At 40.7% G+C, this 20,768-nt stretch overlaps 1 protein-coding gene across 8 annotated transcripts in view; it reads left to right on the forward strand.

The window, feature by feature from the left end:
- Nucleotides 1–20,768, forward strand: part of AMBRA1 (autophagy and beclin 1 regulator 1) — a 163,277-nt gene that overhangs the window by 102,067 nt on the left and 40,442 nt on the right. For 7 of the 8 annotated variants that reach the window (XM_070473090.1, XM_070473092.1, XM_070473094.1 and 4 more), the window contains one exon: nt 19,551–19,661. The exons of the other annotated variant lie outside the window; for it this stretch is intronic. In XM_070473090.1, coding sequence (XP_070329191.1) covers nt 19,551–19,661 — 111 coding nt within the window. The remainder of the gene's footprint in view (nt 1–19,550; nt 19,662–20,768) is intronic. 8 annotated transcript variants of the gene reach the window in all.

The following is a 20,768-nucleotide window of genomic DNA, read 5'->3' on the forward strand; positions in this document are numbered from 1 at the left end:
TTCCCCATTCTACACAGAGGAAGCCCCTATCATGAATTTGGTTTATATAGTTGCAGTCTATTTTTTTATAATTTAATGTATTAGTAAAATGTCATTGCTTTGTGTTTTAAGAGTTGCGTTTTAATAAATGATACCGTATGTATCATTTTTACAGCCTTTGAAATTCAGTGTTACCCGGTTTCATCAGTCCACAATGACATAGTTTGATTTGGTTTGCTCCTTTTAATTGTCGCCTAGTATTCATTCATGGGCTTCCCATGTAGCTCAGTGGTAAAGACTGCCTGCCAGTGCAGGAGCGACCGGAGACGCGGGTTCAGTCTCTGGGTTAGAAAGAGCCCCTGGAGGAGGAAATGGCAAACCATTCCAGTATTCTTGCCAGGATAATCCCATGGACAGAGGAGCCTGGCAGACTATAGTCTATGGGGTCGTAAAGAGATGGACACGACTGAGCTACTAACACAGATTCATTTATACACATTATCTATTCCCTATTGATGAACATGAAACTTTCTAGATTTTTACTATACCATCGTGCCTTGAATTTTCTTGATGAATGTCTTTGTGAACATCTGCAACATTTTTTTATAAGATGTTTACCCAGAGATAGAATTGTTTTGGCTCCTTTTCTAGTCAAGTAGCACAGATTTATTGGCTACCAGACATAAGCCTCTTCTTAGATGCTTGAAGGTCATCTCAGAGTATCATCCTGACTGGCACTTTGTAAAAATGGAAAACTTAAGATTTGTGATTTTTACTGCAAACCCAGGACCAAGGAGTTTTTCTCAAGGAGTTTTTTCAAGGCTTTTCTCAAACTAGCTATGTGGAATAAATGTATATGTTGAATATAGGGAATATTAAATTATAAAATGCAGAATTTTGCCATAAATCATTAAAAAGGTAACTTCTCACTCTTCATGTTTTTCCTTTTATATTTTGTTTTTAAAACTGATTTACTGTAAGTAATTCAGACAGTGTCAAAATAGATACTATAAAATGCTTAAGTCTCTCCTCATCACTCTTATCCTCAGTCTCATTCCCTGAAGGGAATTTTAAGTGCTGCAGTTGTATAGTATTTAAAATTTAAGTGAAAGTTTAACTCTCAGTGAGTTCACTATCTTTGGAATGTGTCTTTCCAAATCGTTCTCTATGCCTAATCGCACACATATGTATATTTTTATATTTACATAGTTTTCTTTGTTTTTAATAGGGATGGGCTCATAGGGAACAATATATACGAAGGACATCTTTCTGTATCAGTACAGACAGACTTCCCTGGTGGCTCAGATGGTAAAGCGTCTGCCTACAATGAGGGAGACCCGGGTTTGATCCCTGGGTGGGGAAGATTCTCTGGAGAAGGAAATGGCAACCCACTCCAGTACTCTTGCCTGGAAAATCCCATGGGAGAAGCCTGGTGGGCTACAGCCCATGGGGTCGCAAAGAGTCAGACACGACTGAGCGACTTCACAAACAGATCTACTTTATTCTTTTTACTGGCTGCTTGGCATTCCATAGTATTATTGATTATAGTTTGTTAGGCTGTTTTTTTCCCTGATGGATGTCTATGTCTATAATTAAAGATAGGCTCCTTTTGCAAACTGTGTTGCTTGTTCCTATGCCTGGATGTAATTACTGGACTGAAAATTAACATGTGATTTGGTTCTTTATAATTCAGCCTGTCCCTGTAATGGATAATAGATAGTAAGGACTGTCTAGGGCATATCTTCTTGCTTGTGGAAGAGAACTTGCTAAGATTGGCAGTGACCTTTCTTATTGTTCTCATTGGAATTCCTCACCTCTTGTAACTGTATGAATGGCAGAATTCTAAGTCATTAATCTATAGTGTTTACTCAGGAAATAAAAATTTAAAAAGACAAAAAAAAAAGACACATGTATCCCATTATTCATTGCAGCACTATTTACAATAGCTAGAACATGGAAGCAACCTAGATGTCTCTTTACAGATGAATGGATAAAGAAGTTGTGGTATATATATACACAATGGAATATTACTCAGCCATAAAAGGAATGCATTTGAGTCAGTTCTAATGAGGTGGATGAACTTAGAGCCTATTATACAGAGTGAAGTAAGTCAGAAAGAGAAAGATAAATATCGTATACTAACACATATATGCAGAACCTAGAAAGGTAGTACTGAAGAATTTATTTGCAGGCAGCAGTGGAGAAACAGACATAGAGATGGACTTACGGACATGGGGAGAGGGGAGGAGAGGGTGAGATGTATGGAGAGAGTAACATGGAAACTTACATCACTGTCTGTTAAATAGACAGCCAACGGGAATCTGCTGTTTGAGGAAACCCAAACAGGGGCTCTGTAGCAACCTAGAGGGGTGGGATGAGGAGGGAGAGGGGAAGGAGGTTCAAAAGAGAGGGTATATCTGTTTACCTATGGCTGATTCATGTTGAGGTTTGACAGAAAACAGCAAAATTCTGTAAAGGAATTATCCTTCAATTAAAAACTGTATAAATTTAAAAAAATCTGTAGTATTTAGATACTATACTCATACTGTATAGTATCTAAAATTTAAGTGAAAAGTTGATTACTTCTCTCGAGAAGTTCAGTATCTTAAAGGAGGAAAGAGACCAGGCAATACCAACTGAAAATTGATGGTTAAGTGTACACAGAGACATAAGCACTTGAACTCACTGCAGATTTGAGGCACTTAGAGCCAGGTAACCTACAAGATGACAGATGTTTTGTGTTATGGAAATGGCTGATCGTGTGTGGGCAGGGATTTCTCTCTCATTCTGAGACGCTTCCAGGAGGAGGTGAGAATTTATTTAGATTTTACCCGGATTATAGACAACAACGTGAGTGCATCCTTCTAAGCAGTTGTCTCAATATGGGGCTTGTTAATAATGCTTTCCCACTTTGTGCCTGATATTAATGCCTGAACAGTGAATTTAATTAGAAGCTATTTCGAATTAGCTGTTTCCGTGTGACAAGTATTGTTTTCCCAGGACCTCAGAGCACAGGCGTGGGCTCTGGGGACTACTCACATTTCTAAGCAGTTTGTGGTTTGAAACAGACCCCTTTACCAAGCTCTGTCCCACTTATTTTTGCTCCACACTTTCCACTAGTTGGTGCCTGCACTCTAGAACAAAGGGCTCAAATCTTTCTTTTCCACTTCAGGATCTGCAGGAAACCAGCCTGGCTGGGCCAGTAGGGCAGAATGTCTTTTTTAATACCTTAAAGAATCTAGTTACTAAGATTTTTGTCAGGTTCACTTTTATCAGAATCAGGATGTAGTTTTGACAGAATGCGCAACCATCTTCCTGTAAGCAACTGCACTACATGGATTAGGAATTACTAACCTTTTAACCTTCCTTAAAAAACCCTTTTGTTGTTGTTCATTCACTAAGTTGTGTCTGACTCTTTGTGACCCCTTGGGCTGCAGCACGTCGGGCTTCCCTGTCTTTCACTATCTCCCACAGTTTGCTCAGATTCATGTCCGTTGAGTCAGTGATGCTATCTAACCATCTCATCCTCTGCCGCCCCCTTCTTCTTTTGCCTTCAATCTTTCCCAGCATCAGGATCTTTTCTTTTTTTTTTATTTTTATTTTTTTTATTTTTATTAGTTGGAGGCTAATTACTTTACATCATTACAGTAATTTTTGTTATACATTGAAATGAATTAGCCATGGATTTACATGTATTCCCCATCCCAGTCCCCCCTCCCACCTCCCTCTCCACCCGATCCCCCTGGGTCTTCCCAGTGCACCAGGCATCAGGATCTTTTCTAATGAGTAGACTCTTAGCATCAGGTGGCCAAAGTATTGGAGCTTCATCTTCAGCATCAGTCCTTGCAGTGAATAATCAGAGTTGATTTTCTTTAGGATTAACTAGTTTGATCTCTTTGCTCTCCAAGGGACTCTAAAAAGTCTTCTCCAGCAGCACAATTCAAAAACATCAGTTCTTTGGTACTCAGCCTTCTTTATGGTCCAGCTCTCACATCTGTACTTGACTATTGGAAAAACCATAGCTTTGACCATAGGAATCTTTGTCGGCAAAGAGTTGTCTGCTTTTTAATACACTGTCTAGATTTGTCATAGCTTTCCTTCCAAGGAGCAAGTGTCTTTTAGTTTCCTGTCTGCAGTCACTGTCCACAGTGATTTTGGAGCCCAAGAAAATAAAATCTGTCACTGTTTCCACTTTTTCTTCTTCTATTTACCATGAAGTGCTAGCATGTGAAATGAGTACAATTGTACAGTAGTTTGAACATTCTTTGGCATTGCCCTTCTTTGATATTGGAATGAAAACTGACCTTTTCCAGTCCTTGGCCACTGCTGAGTTTTCCAAATTTGCTGACACATTGAGTGCAGCACTGTAACAGCATCATCTTTTATGATTTTAAATAGCTCCGCTAGAATTCCATCACCTACCCTAGCTTTGTTTGTAGTAATACTTCCTAAGGCCCACTCGACTTCACACTCCAGGATGTCTGGCTCTAGGTGAGTGACCACACCATTGTGGTTGTCTGGGTCATTAAGACTGTTTTTTGTTTTTTTCTTTTTAATAGTTCTTCTGAGTATTTTTGCTACCTCTTCTTAATCTCTTCTGCTTGGTCATCCCTAGTCCCTTAACAAAAACTAAGTCGCCTGGATGCTTTTTCTCAACGTCACAAGTCCTAAAATAGGCAATATTTCCCTTGGACCTACTTGTGGGAAATCCATAAGGTCATCCACCTTATAGATGTTTCCTGCACTGCAAAGTGATTGTGAAGTTGGCAGTCCAGACTGAGTGTGGTCTTCTATATCCACAGATACAGATCAGACATCACTTTGCCCTCCAAGCCCATGGGGCATCTTTGTTGGCCCTCAGAGCTTACTCAGCCTTTCTGTCCCCGGGTAAATAGTGATGTGGCAGTGATTAAAGTAAGTGACGCCGTGCTTTTCTTGGTGCTCCAGCATCTCCTGTAGATCGAGTGAGCCAGGCTTGAGATAGAGAGTGTCACAGGCTCGGGACCTCTGCGCCTTCGCCCTGGGAGCAGCCTGGCCTCCTTCTCACACTTTGGCCCCAACTGACTCAGCCCAGCAGTGCTGTACCCTGAAGTGTACAGGTGTGACTTGACAGGAGCTTTTCACCCTTTACAAACTGGGCCCCCTAATGAGAATGTGGGCTCATAGAGCAACAATTCACGTGTAGGTGGCCTGTAAGGAAAGTTTTAACAAAAGAGTTGGTTAAGAAGCCGATTTATTTTCTTGCTGTAAGTCTCTTGTCATGTGCTGAGTGGAGGCGGAAGAGGAGGGGAGGGTGGGGACTGGTGCTGCTGAAAGCATTTATCTTCATTTCTGCCATCTCCCAGTGTTTATTACCCTGTGATCGACAGATGAGGAAAGCTGCCAGTCAAACCCACGTTCGGCACATTTCCATTTCCCTTCATTGCAGATTTTAGGCTTTTGAAATCTGCATCATCTTTGCAGCAGTAAAGGTCGTTTTCCCCCTGCTGCTGACACGCCCCAGACTCTCTGGTCCCATCCCTCTCACTTGCCGGTCTAGCACACAATAAAGGCCGCAGGAGCTCAGCAGTCTGAGACCGGTGATCGGTGAGAGCCGGGCAGTGCTGGCGTCAGTCATCGCTCTCTTTATCTTTCTCTCTCATCTCACCGCTTGCTCCTGGAACCCTTTCCCCTCACCGTGTCCCCCGTCCCTGCCCACCCTCTGCTGCCCAGGCACCGCAGCAGTGAGAGGATGTCTGCTTTCCAGACGCCCTTCCTGGCTTCTCTCGGGGCCCAACCTGAGCCAGTGTCGTCCCAGGCACAGAGGTTGCTGAGTCCTGCAGATGAAGTGCCAGGCTGTGGGGGTGTGGAGGTGCAGGTCCAGTGATCATCATATTCCTACCTGCGTGTCTTCTGTCAGAGTAGAGGCTTTGAGGAAATTCCTGCCTGCAGGGAGTGAATGCAGGGAATTTTCTTTTTGTTTGGGGGCCGTTGGGCTTTGTTTTTTTCATCTCTGTTTCTTCTGAACACGTTGGGGTTTGAATGCTGCTCCTAATCTTTCAGTTGCATGTGTTCTTATGAGCTTATTTGTTTTTGTTTTCAATAATGTCTGTGGGTAGAAGAAAGGTAATGATATTCATTTCTTTGAAAATGGATGTTCTGCTTTCATAATTACTTGTCCCAGTTACATCATTAGTATAAGTGTAGATAATTGCTTCATTAGGACATATATATCGAAGAAGGGCAGGTCTGCAGAGTGGTGATGAGAAGAACAGTCCTTGGCATCTTTATCTACCCACACGGGAGCACTTTAGCTTGACATCAGAGAGCTGGGAGGTGCCAGTCACTCTGCCGATAGTCAGAATTAGTCCTGGGTTTTAATGTGAATGGGAGGATGGAGTGAGGACCCAATGGAGAGCAGCCTACTCCTTTGCTTTGGGGTGGCAGTGCATCGCTAACTCCTGCTGACACTGGTACCACTGAGGCAGCATGATTGAATCGTTGCCAATTTCTGAATTAGGAAGCAAAGTAGCCTGATGGCAGCCCCCCGACCTTTGAACTTTCTGAAACTCTGTCTGATGGCATGAGCCCTGTGCCCTGTTTGACATCTTCGAATGTTTTTTTAAGGGAAAATACCTATGCCAGGCCTAGAAGTTACATTCCCCCATCAGACCTAATGACCTCCTGTAGGTTTGAATATGACTGTGATTTCATACCATCTCTGTGAATGACTTTGTGTGCATTCTCTCTTTTAAGACACATTAAAAACTAATTCCAGGACTTCCTTGGTGGTCCAGTGGTTAGGACTCAGGACTTCCAAGGCAGGGGTCATGGATTCAATCTCTGGTCAGGGAACTAAGATCCTACATGCCACATGGTGTGGCCAAAATATATATATATATATATAATAGTAATACCGATACCACATACTTCCACTTACAGAATGTAGAATTGTGGCTACCAGGGTCTGGGGAGAGAGTAAAAGGGGAAGTTGTTGTTTACTGGGTAGAGTTTCAGGTTTGTAAGATGAAAAATTTCTGGAAATCAGTTTCACAACAATGTGAATATACTTAAAACTACTGAACTGTACACTGAAAAATGGCTAAGATGCTAAACTTTAGGTTGTATGCTTTTTGCCACAATTTTAAAAAAAGATAATACCAGATTCTTTGTGCTGCTTACTGCAGACTGGAAGGCTCTGTCCACGGCCCTGGCCTTGATGACCATCTGGCTAAGCTTCTCTTCCTTCTCTTGGCCTGTGATAGAGCTGACTCTGCTATGGCTACGTAACCCTGGTTTGAATTGTTGTTTTGAGAAAAATTTTGATGACACTGTGATATGTAGAAATCTTCCACAGCTGTTCCTTTTCCCTTCCTTGCGTAGTATCTGTGTTCTAGGCCTTACTGATATTCTTGTTGAGTTCACAGACTATAATTTATTACTTTGTTGGCTTCATCTAATGCCTTTGACCACAGCAGTATCTTTCTTGAGTCTGCTCCTAAAGTTCAGGATTTGTGTGTGGACTAATGCTACCCTTGTTTTTTATGAGCAGGAGCTTTAGAGCCTTTAGATGTTTACTGGACAATAAAATTATGTTGGTTTAGGGGCCCAGTTCCTACTAAGAACACATACAGTCAGGAATTCCCTGGCAGTCCAACGGTTAAGACTGCCTGCTCTCACTGCCAAGTTCCTGGATTCGATCCTGGTCGGGGAGCTAAAAATCCCAAAAGCCGCAGGGTACAGCCAAAAAAGAAGCACATATAGTCAATGACATCTGTATCTACTAAATATTTACCCTTTAATTGAAGTTAAATGTGTTTCAAATCAAGGAATTCCCCAGTGCTCCATTGGTTAGGGCTTCATGCTTCCACTGCTGAGGATGCAGGATCAGTCCCTGGTTGGGGAACTTAGATCCCATGTGCTGAACACGCGAGGGGAAAAAAATGTGTGTGTGTGTGTGTGTGTGTGTGTGTGTATAACCTTTATTGTATAATGAGTGATCTCAACATCAGTTTCAGTGACCAGTTAGAGCAGGTACCAAGCAGTCTAAATTTGAAAGACCACATACCTTACTGAGACTATTTCCTGTGTTGTAATTATAGTCACCCACGTGATATTTTTGAGGCCCTTATTTTGTTTTATTTTTTATTGAGCTAACATTGGTTTATAATATTATGTAAGTCATGTGTGGAATATTAAAAAAATACAAAAATATAATGTCTTTATAGAAAATTATGTCCCCTAATACGCCTCTTACTTTTTAGCCTCAGGAAAAGTGAAGATTTGTTTCAGCATAGGTGGTATGTTCAGAATTGCTCTTTGAAAACCTACTTTTTCCTTCCAAAGGAAATAAATGTTTCCCTCAGCACTTTCATGATTTCATGGTTCCATGCAGTGTGTTTCTTATAAATAAAAACTCTTATCTTATTCTCATGCAAACCTGTGGTTCATTTATAAAAACATAGATGCAATGGAATGTATGAAAAGGAATGAAATACCAGTACATGCTAAAACAAGGATGCACTTTGAAAACATTATGCTAAATGAAAGAAACCAGAAACAGACAGCCACTTATCATATAATTCCATTTATGTGAGATGTCCAGGAGAAGCAAAATTATATAGACAAAAAAATAGATCCACTGATCTCTTCCATTGCTTTGGAGAAAGGAGCAAGTGGGGCAGTGTGGAGGGGAGTAGCTGCTAATGGGTAAGGTATTTTGGAAGGTGGGGAATGATGATAATGTCCCCGTTATCTAATGATGAAATTAGATAGTTGTGATGGGTGTTGTAAATTTGATTTTGGTAATGGTTGCACAACTATGAGCTACCCTAAAACCACTTATATACTTTAAGTAGATAAATCGTATGGTATGTGAATTGTATCATAATAAAGCTGTTACTTGTAAACAAACTGCTTATAGTCTGGTCATTCTGCTTGGTGTCACAACCATAAATGAGAACTAAAAGCAATCTCTACTTTGGACAACTTGTCATCTGCCACCAGGAGCTCTGCCCACGTCCCTGGGCTGTAGAATAATTGACTGTGGTCTTCGATGAGATCTTTTTAAATGGTGATAATGTGATAAAGTGAGTGTTACAGAGTTCTTCCTTGTATACTCCTTCAGAGAACAAGTTAAAGACTGCATTTAAATAAAGCTTTCTGCAAAGAAGTATTCTTCTTAGAATGCTATTCAGTATATACTTAGGAAGCATACTTTCTATGTCCAAATAATCCTGTGTTGTATTGCTGTAAGTTATTTTTCATGGACAGAAACCAATTTATTAATTTACAAAGAACTCAGACAATCTATTAAAAAAAAAACACTTAAAAATAACCAAACATAAAAATACACAAAAGACATGTGGGTAGGCAGCTCACACTAAAAGAAATACAATGAGCCAGTAAACAAATATGGCACAAAGAAATGCTCATCAAGACTCTTAAATTATAAAAGAAGTGCAAAGGGATACCAAAAATGGAATTGCCTTATTTTATTTCATAAAGTGACCAAAATTTATATTGAATAGTATTTTTAATAATAGCCGTACTGAGATGTAATTCACATACCATATAGTTTACCTGCGTAAAGTACATAGTTCAGTAGTTTAATATATTCACAGAGTTGTGCAGTCATTGCCGCTATCTATGTATTTCAGAACATTTTATCACCTTGTAAAAAACCCCATACCCATTAGCAGTCACTTCCCCCTTCCCCCTCCACTTCTGCTGCCCACTCCAGCCCTAGGCAATTTCTAATCTACTTTTTGACTGTTGCTTTGCCTATTCTAGACATTTCATGTAAATGGAATCATACAATGTGTGGTCTTTTGTGGCTGGATTTCTAAGAAGAATTTTGAAAAGTTGATTAGTTGTTTAGTTGGATCTGCCTTGGGGTGTCTAGTGTCAGTTCTACTGACCAATTAGCAAGCTGGCTCTCAACTTCATATCACAACCAAGCAGAAGGAGAATAATTGTGCTTCCAGGCTGATGGGTGTTTGCGCCCCCAGCCTCATTCTTATTCTGTCTTCCCAGCAGCAGCATACTCAGAGACAGCCGTTCTGAATTAGGCAGCCTCAAATGCAGCAATTTTATAAGACTGAAATATAATTTAATCGTTTCCTTCTTTGTAACTTGCCCTTCTCTACCCTCCCGAATTAGCTTTTCTGATAGATTTGCTAATGATTCCTATTGTTCTGTATTTTCACTGTACTGTTGAATCATACTCTTCATATTCCTGCTTCTAGAACAGATCTTGGAGAGAGGCTAAAAAGCTGTTTATTGGGGAAGCAAAAGGTCCCTAATTTTCCTTTCCTAGCAACAGGAGAGAAGAGTCTGAGAGAAGCAGAAGCAGAGACGCGTGCAGGCTACCAGACTGTTCACCTCCCATATGACTGTCATGACTGTTAAGGTTTTATCCCTAAGACACATTCCTGAGGCTTCCAGCCTGCATGTTAAAGACCTGACTCAGAATGAGACTTGGCAGCTTCATTTTTGCCATGGTTGTTTTCTGATGGTTGGCCAGGATCACTGGATTAAAGTTTCTTTTTCCTCTAATGTTATCTCTCATCAGAATAATCCTCATTTACTCTTTTGCTCTGAGGTTCTGGAAGAAGAATTCTGTGGTTGTAACAGAACGTGGTCTGCTCTGACTTAGCAGTATGCTTATGGACAGCTGCTCTTTCCACTGTTTCCTAGAACATGAATGAGAATCTTGGGGGCTCTTTCTCTCTTTTTCAAATAATAGACTTTTCTTTTTTAGAGTAGTCTCAGGTATACATATTTACATGGAAAGTACAGACAGTTCCCATATACTTTCTTCCTTCCCCACACACCCATAACCTCCCCCACCATCAACATCCTGCCCCAGAGTGTTACATTTGTTATAATCCATGAACCAACATCATCACCCAAAGTCTGTAGTCTACATTAGGACTCACTGTTAGTGTTGTAAGTTCTGTGGGTTTTGCCAAATAAATGATGACATGATCCACCATTATAGTACCATCAAAATACTTTCACTACCCCAAAAAAAGTTTCCTCATGCTCTACCTATACATTCCTCTCTCCCGCCAGACTCCTGGTCCCATTGGTCTTTACTGTGTCCATAGTTTTGGCTTTCCAGAGTGACATATAGTTTAGAATCATATGAAATACAACCATTTTATTCTTTCATTTAGTATTATATGCTTTCTTCCATGTTTTTTCATGGCTTGGTAGCTCATTTCTTTTTAGAAGTGAGTAATATTCCATTGTATGGATGTACCACAATTTACTTATCCATTCTCCTATTAAGGGACATCTTGGTTGATTCCAAGTTTTGACAGTTATGAGTAAAGTTGCTGTAAACATCTCTCTGTAGGTTTTGTGTGGACATACGCTTTTAGCTCATTTGGGTAAATACCAAAGAGCATGATTGCTGGATCATATGGTAAGAGTATGTTTAATTTTGCAAGAAACTGCCAAACTGTTTTCCAAAGTGACTATACCACTTTGCATTCCCACCAGCAAGGAATGACGAGTTCCTGTTGTTTCACATCCTGTTCAGCATTTGGTGTTATCAGAGTTTTGGATTTCAGCCATTCTGGGAAGTGTGTGGTGGTTTCTCATTGTTGTTTTAATTTGCAGTTCTCTAATGAGGAATGATTTTGAGCATCTTTTCATATGCTTATGTGCCATCTGTATATCTTCTTTGGTGAGGTATCTGTTCAGATCCTTTGCACATTTTTTAATTTTTTTTTTTAATTGTTGAGTTTTAAGAGCTGTTTGTATATTTTGGATACCAGTCCTTTATCAGTTAAGTGTTTTGCAAAGATCTTTTCCTAGTTTGTTGTCTTTTCATTCTCTGTAACAGTGTCTTTTACAGAACAAAGGTTTTTAATTTTAATAAAGTAAAATTTATCAGTTTTTTCTTTTCATGGACTGTATCCTGAAAGTCTTTGCCAAGCTCAAGGTCACATTGATTATCTATTATCTCCTATGAGTTAGAATTTTGTGTTTTACATCTAGGTCTTTCCAACTTGAGTTAATTTTTTTTTTTTTTTTGAAAAGTGTAAGGTTTGTGTCTGTCTACCTTGTAGATGGATATCCAGTTGTTTCAGTACTGTTTTTGAAGAGATTTGATTCTCTATTGCATTGCCTTTTCTTCTTTGTCAAAGATCAGTTTACTATGTTTGTGTGGGTTATTTCTGGTCCCTTTTTTCTGTTCCATTGATCTAGACAGACATCTAGAATAGACATATTCTTTTGCCAGTGCCACACTGTCTTGACTGTAGATTTATAGTAAGTCCTCCAAATTTGGGTTTGTTCTTTGTGTATTGTGTTGGCTATTCTAGATCTTTTGCCTTTCCATATAAACTTTAGAATCAGTTTTTTTTAATATTTACAAAATCATGTTCTAGGATTTTGACTGGGATTGTATTGATTCTCTAGATCCGGTTGGGAAGAATTGACAGTCTTAACAATACAGTTAACAGTATTTAATAGTACTAAGTATTCCTATCCATGAACATGGAATATCTCTCCCATATTTTTAAAGATCTTTTGTGATTTCTTTCGTCAGATAGATCTTGTACATGTTTTGTTAGATTTATACCTAAAGTTTTCTCTCTTTTTTGGTGCTAATGTAAATGGTATTATATTTTTAACTTCAAATTCCAATTCGATTTATTCATTGCTGGCATATAGGAAAGCAGTTGACTTTTTGTGTATCACCCTTATATCCTGCTACCTTAATAGTTCCAGGAATTTTTTGTTTTGTTTTTGCTTATTTTTTATTCTTTGAGATTTTCTACATAAACAATTCATGAGGTTTTCACGGCAAGTATACTGGGGTGGTTTGCCATTTCCTCCTCCAGTGAATCATGTTTTGTCAGAACTCTCTGCTGTGATCTGTCTTGTCTTGGGTGGCCCCGCATGGCATGGCTCGTAGCTTCATTCAGTTATGCAAGCCCCTTCACCATGACAAGGCAGTGATCCATGAAGGGGATTTGTGGATGATACCACTCTAATGGCAGAAAGTGAAGAGGAACTCAAGAACCTTTTGAAGAGGGTGAAGGAGGAGAGTGAAAGAGCCAGCTTAAGACTAAATATCAAAAAAAACTAAGATCATGGCATCCGGCCCCATTACTGCATGGCAAATAGAAGGGGAAAATGTAGAAGTAGTGACAGATTTCCTCTTCTTGGGCTCCGAAATCACTGCGGACAGTGACTGCAGCCATGAACTCAGAAGACAATTGCTTCATGGCAGGAGAGCAATGACTTACTTAGATAACGTGTTGAAAGGCAGAGACATTATTCTGCCAACAAAGGTCTGTATAGTCAAGGCAATGGTCTTCCCACTGGTCACATATGGCTGTGAGAGCTGGACCATAAGAAAAGCAGAACGCCACAGAATTGATGCCTTCAAACTGTGGTGCTGGAGGAGACTCCCGAGAGTCCCTTGGACAGCAAGGAGATCAAACCGGTCAATCTTAGAGGAGATCAACCCTGAATATTCACTGGAAGGACTGATGCTGAAGCTGAAGCTCCAGTATTTTGGTTATCTGATGCGAACAGATGACTCATTGGAAAAGTCCCTGATGCTCGGAAAGATTGAGGGCAGAAGAAAAAGAGGACATCAGAGGATGAGATGGCTGGACAGCATCACTGATGCAACCAACATGAATTTTGGCAAACTCCAGGAGATGGTAAGGGACAGGGAGGCCTGGCACGCTGCAGCCCATGAGGTTGCAAAGAGTTGGACTTGACTGGACAACTGAACAGTGACAACCACAACATAAACAGTTATGTCACCTGTGAGCAAAGAAAGTTTTATGTCTTCCTCTCGTATCAATATACCTCTTATGTGCTTTCCTTGTCTTACTGCATTTAGTTGGCTTCCAGTACAGTGTTGAAGGGGAGGGGTGAAAGGTGCTTGCTCCCAGTCTTAGGGAGAAAGCGTATACAGTTGGCTCTGAAACAGTGTGAAGGATAAGGACTCTGACCCCCACAGAGTTGAAAATCCATGTATAACTTTCAAGTCAGTTCTCCATACCTGCTCTTCCATACGCTTGGATTCAACCACCTGCAAATCATGTAGCACCGCAGTACATGTTTGTTGAAAAAAATCTCTCTGTATGTTGGACTCTTATGATTCAAACTCAAATTTTTCAAGGGTCGGGCTGTCTTTCCTTACCTTTAAATGTAGCTACAGGTTTTTTGTAGACATCGTTTATCAAATCGAGAAATATCCCACTCTTCCTGGTGTGATGAGAGTTTTTGTCAAAAATAGGTGTTGGATTTTGTCGGATGTCTTTTCTGCATCTGTTGATATGATCATACAGTTTTTCCTCTTTATCAAGTTGATGTGATAGATTATATTAACTGATTTTGAAATGTTTAACCAGCCTTGCATATCTGGGATAAATTCCCCTTTGTATAACTCTTTTATGTACATTATTGTATTTTATTTGCCAACATTTTGTTGAGAATTTTTACTTCTGTGTTCGTAAAAAATATTAGACTGTAGCTTTTCTTTCTTCGTTGTCTTTGGTTTTGGTATTGGGGTAATACTGACCTCAGAAGCACTCCCACTTTTGTTTTCTGAAAGAGATTATAGAGATTCGGTGTAATTTCTTCCTTCGATGTATCGTAGAATTTACCAGTGAACCCACATGAGCCTGGCACTTTCTGTTTTAAGAGCCTTCTAATGACTGATTCAGTGTATTAGATACAGGCCTATTCAGGTTATCTATTTCTTCTTGTGTAAATTTTGGTAGACTGTCTCAAGGAACTGGTCCATTTCACCTAGGTTATCAAACTTGTGGACATTGAGTGACTTGTAAAGTTCTTTACTGCCCTTCTAGTGTCCATGGAATCAGTGGCGATAGCCTCTCTTTCATTTCTGATATTAATAGTTTGTGTCTGCTCTCTTTTTTTTCTTAGTTAGCCTGGCTAAAGGTTTGTTGATTTTATTGATCTTTTCAAAGAACCAGCTTTTGGTTTCATTGATCTTTCTTTTCCCCCCTCTATTGATTTCCTGTTTTCAGTCTCATTGATTCCTACTCTAATTTTGATTATTTCTTTTCTTCTGCTTACTTTGGATTTAATTAGCTCTTTTTCTTATTTCATAAAGTAGATGTTTAAATTACTGGTTTTAGATCTTATTTTCTAGGGTATGCATTCAAAGCAGTAATATTCCATCTAAGCACTGCTTTTGCTACATTCCACAAGTTTTAATAAGCTGTATTTTCATTTTCGTTTAGTTCAAAATATTTTAAAATTTCTCTTGAGATGTCTTCTCTGAGCCATGTGTTATTTAAAGTGTGTTGCTTAATCTCCAAGTATTTTGGAATTTACCAGTTGTCTTTCCATTACTGATTTCTAGTTTAATTTCCTTGTTTTCTGACAGCATGTTTTGAATGACTTCAGTTCTTTTAAATTCGTTACAGTGTGTTTTGCGGACCAATATGTGGACTGAATTTGCCTGAACTATCTTTCAAGGAGAACATTCCTAAGGAATCTAGGTCCTACGCATTTGTTCTTAATTCTAAAATGAAGCACTTTGCTTCCTTGGTCCTGGCACACTATTTGGACCCGTCTCTTACACAAGAACCTCTGTCTCTGAGCTGTTGCTTACAGAGCTATACCTATAGAGGAAGAGCATATAGAGATTGGTATAAATAATTAAAATAATTTTAATGGCAGTCATTTATTAGATGGGTTCCCTGGTGGCTCAGTGGTAAAGAATCTGCCTGGCCAATGCAGGAGACGTAGGTTCCATCCCTGGGTTGGAAAGATTCCCTAGAGAAGGAAATGGCAACCCACTCTAGTATTCTTGCCTTTGAAATCTCATGGACAGAGGAACCTGGCAGGCTACAGTCTGTGGGGTTGTGAAAGAGTCAGACCCAACTTAGCCACTCAACAACAATAATAACATTTATTAGACACTTATTGTTTGCCATCACTTTACATGTATTTTTTCAACGAGTTTTCCAAATAGCCCTGTAAATAGAAAGGATTTTTATTTACTTTTTACAGCTAAGGCAACTGAGAATCAGAGAGATTAATTTACAGAGGCATACAAATATAGGTACTAGCAGGTACTAGCAGGAATTGTCAAAATCAGATCCATCTGATTCTGAAGCCCATATTCTCAGAAATCATGTTAAAAACAGGTAACTCATAAGATCCTAGTTCAAGGCAGGCTGTAATCCATGGCCAAAACGGGAGACTGAAAGTTTGCTAAAGGAATATTTGTGTAATGGTGTGCCTTTCATTAGTTTCTCTCCAAAATCGGTATCGCTGACGGTTCTGGTGCCTTTAGCAGTGAGTGAGCGTCCCAGTAGTACTGCTTTCTCAGAACACTGATCTTGAAGTTAAAATGCAGGCTGTGTTTTATCTAACTTGGAGTTTCCCAGCCAGGAGTGTTTCTGATCTCCAGGGAACATTGTTGGTGGTCACAGCTGGGTGTGAAGGGGTGGTGTGCTCCTGGCATTCCAGCAGGAGGCGGCCAGGGCCACTGCTGACCATCCCAGCACGCACAAGACCCACCCCATCCCCTAAAGGAAGGCTTACCCGACCCAAAATACCAGTTGCAAATACCAGTTGCGGAGGGTGAGAAACCCTGAGTCTTAGCGCCTTCCATCTGCTGTGACTGAGAAAACCTTGAGCCCTCACCCTCAGCGTTCTGTCAGGGTTTGGTCACCAAGGCGAAGTGCCTCCTCTGTAAATACTTTGCTGTAACTCCGTCCATCAACTCGCTCTGGCACCGTTCCTGTTCCTTTAGCTTAGCGGCCGGAGGTCTCTTAAATGGTTGGGTGTTTTTCTGTTGTTGTTGTTTTAATAAGGTGATATGTTTTCTTCCTGATGTTTCCAAGAGACAGGCTCAGTTGGCCTGCAGTTCTTACAGAAGGGAACCTGGTGACGATACTCTGACCTGTTGCTGGCATCTTTAGCTCCCTAATCTGTGTTTACACGGCCCTGAAAATCAACTCTCCAGGTGCCAGGCTCTGTTCCACCTCAGCACTCTGGCACCACCGGCAGAGAACACTTCCCCAGTCCCTCCACACAGTGTGACCATGCAGGATGATTTTATTGCCCAGCTCTTCTCCAGAAGACGTCTCTTGAGGCATGGACGTGCGGGGTACTTCTGGAGCTGTGGGTTGGAGTTTCAGTCGCTTGCGTTCCAGTTGCAGATAGAGCCACAGAGCTCTTAAAGCATCTGGTATTTTCTGTAACTGTTTTCCTGTTTGTAGCACTCGTCCTCTCCCCCAGATTTTAAGCTCCTACAATATGGGGTTTGTTTCTTTAGGTTTTTATTCCCCCCCCCTGTTCTCTTAGCAACTAGCATTTCTTTCATCATATACCAAGAAAATCAACTCTCCTTCTTCCATTTTGCTTGTCTGATAAAAGTTGGAGAAAATTTTAAGGAACTAAAGTAATTTGAGAGAGATTAGTGGTCAGAGGTTAATGTCAACCAAACCACAGGAACAATTCATAAACTCAGTGGAATTGAGCGTGGGTCCAAGTGAAAGTAAGTAATTCTTTCCTGGGAAGTGGACCTTGGAATTTTAAGAATTATTTTCATTGTCAGGGAAGCCTGGAGAAATCAACAAAATTCCTATTAAGAAAGTCCTATAGGTAGCTTACCCTCCTCGTGACCCAGAGGTTCAGCAAAATTTCCCTAGTCAGATACCATCATTACAGAATTTTCTATAAAGGTTAAAAGCAAAGGCCTGTGTTTACCTCATTGAAGTGATACTCCCTAGGGCCCTCAGTAGGGGTTTGAGGTTAGTGGGCTCTTTGACAGACCACTCAAATGCTGTCTTGCTTAGGCCTTTGGAGAAATCATGACCATTTTGGACTATGTCTTTGAATCTGCTGGATTTTAAGGAATGTATTATTTTGATGGTATTGGCTTATCTAGAACAGTATTTCTCAACCTTTATTTTATCATTACCCTCCGAAGAAGCCTTTTTAGACACTCTTCCCCTAATCAATCCCTCCCATGAAATTTTAATATCACAGATATGCTGCATATCTGCTCAGATACTGCAGTACTTTGATGGGAACCTGGGGATTGTACTCTCTCAAGATTTTCCCCCTACCCCGAGCTAGTTTTCGCCCCCATAGGGGCAGGACTGCGCATATTGAGGATATGTTAATCCATCGATAGAAGTATCATCATCTTGGAAATGAATTGTTGTTTGTGCCTTTCTTAACAAATTGAAACAGGGACAAGGAGTCTACCAATACACTAATGTTAGAAAGAGTTCTCATGCAGCGGCCTGCAGTTCCTGGGGGAGAGTGAGCAGAGTACTGTTCTCATTTTTCATGACTTGTATGGAGATCATCTTTTCTCTGAACAGTCTTGACCATCTGAGGAAAGAATAGGGAAATACCAGGAGGAGCAGAGCAATAAATGAAGCTCTCTAAAAGGAGAAGGGAAAAAAAAAACAAAAAACTGTTACAGTGACGTGCATAGGAGGAAAGTGGAAGAATATGGAAGAATCTGGGTGTAGAGTTGACCATTGTTCCAAGGCCAGTCAGCTCTAACAAGTTCAGTTTCTCAAAATCTGAGTTGATTTGCAGCAGAAAACACCGTTTAGGTTGTATAGCATATACGAATGTTCTATTCTCCCAAGAGGGTTTGGCTCTGTCTGATCAGAAGGGTGGTTGTGTATGAAACACACCTCGGAAGGAGGAGGAGGAAGAAATGACATGTTCATGTAAAATGAAATACAACTGCAAATTAAAGTGTCACCCTGTTTTTAAAAAAAAAAAAAATCCATTTTTTATTTAATTGGTTACCAAGGAAAAAAATGTCATACAGAAGCGTATATCTCAGGGAAAGTTAAGCCGTGAGATTTTACAAGTGAATCTGGATTCAAGGAAGTTCTCCTGGAGTGGGGGTGGGGCAGGGCAAGAGGGCTGTAAAATATTGCCTTAATAAAAATATTCTGATGCGTAAAAGCTAAGCTCATAAATTTCTGTTGTGTTATATGCCAGGGGTCCAGAAAAAATGAACAAATATTACCTCATTTGTTCTTTACTGTCTCTGTCTATCCAGTCAGCTGAATGCTAGCTGCCTGTTCCCTGGAGGAAGCCTCTCCTTTTGAGATGTTTTCCTGGGAGGAAGGTCATATGCAAAGAGATGCTTTCTCCCGAAGAGCGCCGCTCATCACAGAGACATCCAGGGACTGAATGCTTTTCTGTGGGGCCTCTCTGTGTTCACAGTGTCCTCTCATTTTTCATGTTTCTTTCCAACATTTTATGAAAACATTTGTCTTTTCAGATTGTCTCTTTAAGCCTACCAGACAGTACGTTGCCACATTGGTGGCACTCAGTCAGTGTTGAGTAATAGTGGAAAGGGAGGCTGATTAATATAACATAACATAATATGGGATTATATTTACAGGCAGAATTGTTCTTGAGAAATATGCCTGGTTTCTCTTTGAGAGAGAGACTTGACAATAGGACTTGTCAGCCATCTTCAGCTTCAGCATCTGCCTTTTCTCCCTCTCCTACTGACCCCAGTTTTGCCTCATGTTTGACGTGGAAACATGAAGATAGGTCTATAACGTGCTCTCCTTGTCTTCTCCCCCACCCAGGGGCAGTGATTGGTGATGGACAGTCTGCTGTGGCCAGTAACATTGCCAATACTACCTACCGGCTCCAGTGGTGGGACTTCACTAAGTTTGACCTCCCAGAAATCAGTAATGGTAAGCCAAAGTAGAACTGGGGATACTGGTGGAAAGTCTGTGTTAACTGGTGAGCCAGATCTCAGAGATCCGCAACAGCACTGGATTTTTCATCACCTCATTGAGTGGCTGACGGCTCCATGCCATTTCTGCAGCTCTTCTCGGGCTCTCACTAAGCAATTCAGCAAATGTCTATGAGCACCCACCCTGAGCAGTGAACAGTACTGAAGTGGACACCAAAATGGAGATTTCTGCCCCAGGACTTTACCAATGAGCATTCATTGTCTCACACCTGTAAGTTGGGTGGAACTGAGAGAAAGAGAAGGTGAAGGGAGTACAAGAGCTGAGAGCTAGATCCTTGAGGAAAGACTGCAGTGATGATAAACTCGTTTATTTATTAATCTAGATCCGAATGAAACAGAGGGAGGGGCCTGATTGATGTGTGATTTGCAGAATGTCTGTCTGGACAGTCCGTTTCCCAGCTTCTAAAAGAGTTCACAATCCCATGTCCCAGTAGTTCAGTTGGAATCACAGCATCTTAGACATCTCATTTCATGTTCTGTCTAATGATGCAGTCTCACACATTCCTGAGAAGTGGAGGGTCAGCCTCTGCTTGAACACTTGCAGTGATAGGTCCCTGTCTGGTGAGTTAACTCTAGCCGGTCACTGCTCGGTTCCTTTTCAGATGTTTTTTCTTATACGCGGCCACCATCTCCCTTGCTGTCAACTCCCTCCCATTGGTCCTGGGTCTGCCTCTGAACCTCTGCAGAATAAGTGTGATGATGTCTCTTCTGACTGACAGTCCTCCAGCTGTCTGAAAGTAAACTGCCACTTCCCTTTAAATCGTTCTTTTTAGGCCAGAATTCCTGAGGTTCCTTCTAAGATCTGGTTTTCAAATCCTTGACATTTCTGCTCATTTCCCATCTTACGTTTGCGGAGGGGCAGGACAAGGTAGAACGCTGCAGACGAGAGCTGTCCAGAACAGCACAGTGGTGGTTTGGACAGTGTTAGTTCAGCCTGGCGTTTCAGCAGCCTTTTCTGAAGCCACTGCTGGGCTTGCAGCCACTTGTAATTCCTTGATAATTGTTAATACCAGAACTCTACCATCGTATACTTACTTGTGCACTT

This window comes from Odocoileus virginianus, chromosome 10 (assembly GCF_023699985.2).
Source record: "Odocoileus virginianus isolate 20LAN1187 ecotype Illinois chromosome 10, Ovbor_1.2, whole genome shotgun sequence".
Taxonomy (NCBI): domain Eukaryota; kingdom Metazoa; phylum Chordata; class Mammalia; order Artiodactyla; family Cervidae; genus Odocoileus; species Odocoileus virginianus.